Here is a 6,087-nt window from a genome sequence, read left to right on the forward strand (position 1 = left end):
CAGCTCTTCAGCTCAAGGCTAGCGCTCTACCACTTGAGCCATAGCGCCACTTCCAGCTTTTTTCTTTTTGCTTATGTGGTGCTGAGGAATCGAACGCAGGGCCTCAGGCATGCAAGGCAAGTGCTCTACCACTGAGCCACTTTCCCAGCCCCTACGCAGTTTTTTTAAATACAGTTTAGAATTTGCTTCTTGCCAGGTATAGGGGTTTTATTAAAATATCCATATTGTTCCTTCCTGTGTTTGCTAAAAGCCTAAAAGGAAATTTAAGATCAATTTTGTATTGAAAGGTTTTTTTGTTTTTTTTTTTTAGAGACTTTGGAAGGTTATACAGAATTTGAAATCCATAGTTAGCATTTCATGTTTATTGCTGTTAGGAAAGTAATCTTTATAGATATACCAAATGTACTATCTTCCAGATGAATCTTGCAGACCCAATGAATGCTTGATCCCTATAAACATTGATGATTTCTACCCTGTTTTACAGGTTAAAAATGAAGCCAGATGTGGTACTTAGGCACTTGTCCATTGCTGTGGCTGCCTCTGACCAGAGCTACATGCCACAGCAAGTGACAATAGCCGTGGGAAGGAGTGCTAGTGATCTCCAAGAAGTCCGAGATGTGCACATCCCCAGCAATGTGACTGGCTACGTGACCTTGTTGGAAAATGCCAACATCAGCCAGCTCTGTGAGTCAAACAAAATGAAGGAGATGCGGAAGGGAAAGGATATTTTTTAGCAGCAAAACCTCTGGAAATTTCTTCTGAGATTCAATTTGCTTCTCATGAGGCATACAAAAGTAGTCCTTACTTCATGTATTTAACGTTTGTAAATGTTTTAACTAAGCAAAGGCTTTATACGTTATTATTTTCTTATAGGAAAATGAGGGAAAAAAACTGACAAAAATACTCAAAATCCTACCACTCGGGGACTGTTACTGTGTGTGTGTGTGTGTGTACATACACACACATATATATGTATATATATTCACATATATATGTACACACACAAACCTACTTAATTTTGTTTTATTCTTGTTAATATTGTTTTAGTGGCAGTAGTAGGGCTTGAACTCATGTTCTTGCTTGGCTTTTTCACTTATCCCAGGCACTCTGTTCTCTTCCTCTTTCTCTCTTTCTCTTTCTCCCTCTCTTTCTTTCCGTGTGTATGTGTGTGTGTGTGTGTGTGTGTGTATGTGTATAGTATGTGTATATGCAAGCATCTTTTTACATTAATAATTAGTACTCTGTATTTTTGTGGTACTGGAATTTGAACTCAGGGCCTCATGCTTTCTAAGCAGGCACTCAGCCACTTGTACCTCACTTCCAGCTCATAGGCACACACACATACACGTGTGTGTATATATGTGTATGTGTGTGTGTATGTGTGTGTTTTTAATACTGATACTGGGACTTGAACTCAGGACCAGGGCAGTGTCCCTGAGCTTTTTTGCTGGTGCTGTGCCACTTGAACCACAGCTTTGCTTTTAGCTTTTGGTGATTAATTGGAGATAAGAATCTTGTACTTTTCTGCCTAGGCTGGCTTCGTGCTGTGATCCTTAGAGCTCAAATCCTGAGTGGCTGAGATTCAGGTGTGAGCCACCAATATTCAGCAGCCATGCTTTCATCCCGGAAGTACTCATATAATATATCTATGTTTATTTTTCTTTCTGGTCCTGGGGTTTGAACTCTGGGCCTGGGTACTGTCCCAGAGCTTCTTTTTGCTCAAGACTAGTGCTCTACCTCTTGAGTCACAGTGCTACTTCTGGCTTTTTATGAGTATTTTATTAGAGATAAGAGTTTCACAGACTTTCCTGCCCAGGCTGGCTTTGAACCATGATCCTCAGATCTCAGCCTCCTGAGTAGCTGGGATTACAAGTATGAATCACCGATGTCTGGCTCTTTTATATATATGTATTTCGTAAATGTGTTCTTATATTATAATTTCATCAACACCTTTTTTTGATGTGGTCAAAATGCGTTTTAATTTTTTTTTTGGGGGGGTCCGGTCCTGGGGCCTGAACTCTGGGCCTGGGCGCTGTCCCTCAGCTCTTCAGCTCAAGGCTAGCATGCTACCACTTGAGCCATAGCACCACTTCTGGCTTTTTTTTTCCTTGCTTATGTGGTGCTGAGGAATCGAACCCAGGGCCTCAGGCATGCAAGGCAAGCGCTTTACCATTGAGCCACCTTCCCAGCCCCAAATGCATTTTAATTTTAACCTGCCATATATTCCTGGACATTTACTTGCTTCCTACATAGTATTTTGGAATAATTACAAGTTTAATATCTTTCCTTGTTTCAGGGAATTGTAATGTTTCGTATTTTGCTTCATTTCTTCAAATGTTTTTCTGAGTCAAAAAACTATTCTTTCTTTGCTTAAAGGAACTGAGGCCTAGGGAGTTAGTGTTTTGATGTTTAGGCAAAGAAATAGTTAAGCCTATGGAGTAAAAGCTTCCTGTCTCATACTATGGTCTTTTCTCTAAGTTGTATTCTTTTAAACTTGTTGCCTTTTTTTTTTTTTTTTTTTTGTCAGGTTTGGGGTTTTAACTCTGGGCCTGGATGTTGTCCCTGAGCTCTTCAGCTCAAGGCGAGTGCTCTACCACTTGAGCCACAGCACCACTTCCTGTTTTCTGGTGGTTAATTGGAGATAAGAGTGCCACAGACTTTCCTGCCTGGACTGGCTTTGAACTCCGATCCTCAGATCTCAGCCTCTTGAGTACCTAGGATTACAGGGGTGAGCCACCGGTGCCTGGCTTGTTGCTTCCTTTTTTTTTCAACCAAATAAGAAATTGTGGCAGCTCCTAAAAGTTAATCTTGTTTGTTTTATCTGCTTTGAGTTAATTATTAAAAAACATTCTCATAGCTGCTTATGAACAAGCTACTGTTTTGGTTTTTTTTTTCAAGTTTCAAAATTCATTGTTTTTTTTTTTTTTTGGGTCCAGTCATGGGGCCTGAACTCTGGGCCTGGGCGCTGTCCCTCAGCTCTTCAGCTCAAGGCTAGCGCTCTACCACTTGAGCCACAGCGCCACTTCTGGCTTTTTTCTTTTTGCTTATGTGGTGCTGAGGAATCGAACCCAGGGCCTCAGGCATGCAAGGCAAGTGCTCTACCACTGATCCACCTTCCCAGCCCCTCAAAATTCATTTTATAAATTGTGTTTTTTCCTGCTTCTTGGTATATACAGATATCCATTGATTGTAAAAGCCAACAACTGCAAACAAGCTAATTATGCTCAGTTAAGTTTGGCTAAAAATAGTTCATCTATACAATAGAATGCACTAACTATTGAGAATGATACATCTCCTTTCTATATATGATTTTGTAACATAATTTCCATGATTATATATTAAGCAAAATGCACATATACATATGATAGATACTGGTATACATAATTACATATATGAATATACATTCAAACACACATTGAATACAGCCATCAGCATTTGTATTTATGAATAGCTTTCCAGGGATAAAAGAAAAAGGCCCAAAACAATGTATTACTTCACTCAGATGACCCAGGTAAATACTATCTATTGTCAGGTAAAGAACATATACTCTCAGCATGATATGATAGTGACTGTATCTCTGTTGTCCTGTTCCCAAATCAGTAGTATCAATATAATATTGAAAAAAATTATACCAAGTCAAACTGAGTACATTTTACAAAACATCTGGCCAATGTTTTTATTTTATTTTTGGTGGATTTGAAGATTGAACTCATTAAACTCAGGGCCTCACACTGAGTAAGCTTCTGTTTTATAATTTCATCCAAATTTCAAACTGTAGGAACTCTATAAGTACTCTCACAAGTGAAGGTTTATATAATGTGCTCCATGTAATTTTCCTGATATATGGTTTCAAAGCAGTTTTAAGATAAGCTACCCCTAATTTTGCATATTATTTTTTAGAATTGTCAATGTTTTGTGATAAATTCATTTTATACTAATTCCATTGCACACATTGATTGTGTGTCATCAAAGCACAGCTTACGAATTTTCTTTTCAAAATAGCAATTACTATTTTGTTTTTAGTTCATTTACTGAGCCAAGAAGTTAATACAAAGCTGGGCACTGATAACTCATTCCTTGCTGTAAATCCTACTGACTCAAGAAGTTGAGAGCTGAAGATCTAAGTATGAAGCTACCTGGGCAGGCAAATCTGAGAAACTCTTATTTCTACTTAACCAGCAAAAAGGTGGAACTAGAGGTGTGATTCAAGTGGTAGAGTATCAGCTGTGAGCAAAAAAGTCATGTGTGAGTGTGAGGCCCTGAGTTCAAGCACCTATACACACACACACACACACACACACTTACACACACTTAAACTAAAAATGTTAACCCAATACTAAACTTGTTGTTTGTTCTTAACAGATGTCCAGATTAACATAAAACGTTGTCTTAGCGATGGATGTGATACTAGAATTCATGGTCTGAGGGCTGTTGGCTTTCAGAGAGTTAAAAAGTCTGGAGTCTCAGTCTCAGATGCCTCTGCAATATGGTATTGGTCTCTGTTGACATCTCTGGTGACAGCTTCAATGGAGACAAACCCTGCATTTGTCCAGACAGTGCTGCATAATACCCAGTAAGTCACTCTTGTTTTCCACTTTGTCAAGGTACATATATTCTTCTGTAATCCTCCAGAAGTCTTCCTTCTTCCAAGCTCATTCAACAGTGTAGTCCATAGACCTGCTGTTTTGATTGCAGTTTTCAGCTCCACAATGCTCCTTTGATTGATGTTCTGACTGTAGACTTTGAAGAAGTGCTCATTCCACATTCTTTCCCCCCATTCTTGAGTTTCTCCAATGCCTTTCTTCATCTGTTCATCAAGTGTTCCAGTCTTGTGAGATCACCATTTTGTACCTGTTCTTACCCATTGGGGACAATTGTTTGAGTTTATATAACAGTTAATATTAAGTAGGACATTTTCAATATCAGGTCAAACAGTTGTTTTACCTACTGACACTAAAATGTTTCTATAAAACAAATCCTCATTTTATAGTGACCTTCCCTGAAGTTTCACAAGTAGGCAGTGTAGATCAGTTTGAATCTATGTGTTTGGACTCCCAAGTTTAGAGCTCTTTAAGTAACGAATGAAATGTTTCAAAGATGCTAAATTTTGAATGTAGTGCTCCTCTGAAAATTTTCTCTTCAAATCTCTTAGGAGACTAAGAGTATGGCTCAAATGGCAGAGTACCTGCCAAGTGAGCATAAGGCCCTGCATTCAAATTCTAGTGCTTCCAAGTAAATTACTGGCTAGCAAATAAAATGGTGGGCATTAGTGGCTCACACCTGTAATTCTTGATCTGTAATTCTGAGATCTGAGGATTGCTGTTCGAAGACAGCTTAGACAGGAAACCCTATGAACTCTTTTTTTTAAAATTCTGGTCCTGGGGCTTAAACTCTGGGTCTGGGGACTGTCCTTGAGTTTCTTTTGCTTAAGGCAAGCACTCTATCACTTGAGCCACAGGACTGTTTCCAGCTTTCTCTGAGTAATTATTGGAGATAAGAGTCTCATGGACTTTCCTGCCTGATGTGGCTTTGAACTGCCATCCTTAGATCTTAGCCTCCTGAGTAGCCAGGATTATAGACATGAACTAGCTTCTGTGAATTCTTATCTCTAATTAACCACCAAAAAGCTTGAAGTGGGGCTCAAGTAGTAAAGCACTAGCCTTGACCAAAAACAACAACAAAAAACCCTCTGAGACAGCACTCAGGCCCTGAGTTTCAGCTCCGGGATTGGTGGGCACGTGCACGCACATGCACACACATACGTACACACACACAGGAAACAACCACCCACAAACTGATAGGGCAGAAATTCCAAGAAGGGCAAGGAATGTGACTTAGTAGTAGCTAAGCATACATGAAGTGCTCTGGGTTCTATTCTTCAGTATCACATAAACAGAAAAAGCCGATGTGGCACTGTGCCTCAAGTGGTAGTGTGCTAGCTTTGAGCAAAAGAATCTCGAGGAGCTGGGATGGTGGCTCACTGGTAGAGTGCTTGCTTGCATGTATGAGGCCCTGGGTTCGATTCCTCAGCACCACATAAGCAGAAAAAGCCAGAAGTGGCACTGTGGCTCAAGTGGTAGAGCACTA

At 39.7% G+C, this 6,087-nt stretch overlaps 1 protein-coding gene across 1 annotated transcript in view; it reads left to right on the plus strand.

The window, feature by feature from the left end:
- The window catches only part of Zzef1 (zinc finger, ZZ-type with EF-hand domain 1), a gene marked incomplete at its 5' end in the record, with an annotated part of 158,010 nt that overhangs the window by 31,655 nt on the left and 120,268 nt on the right, over positions 1-6,087 (plus strand). Inside the window, 2 exon segments of the mRNA XM_013013155.1 lie at positions 485-684; positions 4,363-4,573. Of these exon segments, the coding sequence (XP_012868609.1) occupies positions 485-684; positions 4,363-4,573 (411 nt within the window).

This window comes from Dipodomys ordii, unplaced genomic scaffold (assembly GCF_000151885.1).
Source record: "Dipodomys ordii isolate 6190 unplaced genomic scaffold, Dord_2.0 Scaffold19, whole genome shotgun sequence".
Lineage (NCBI taxonomy): Eukaryota > Metazoa > Chordata > Mammalia > Rodentia > Heteromyidae > Dipodomys > Dipodomys ordii.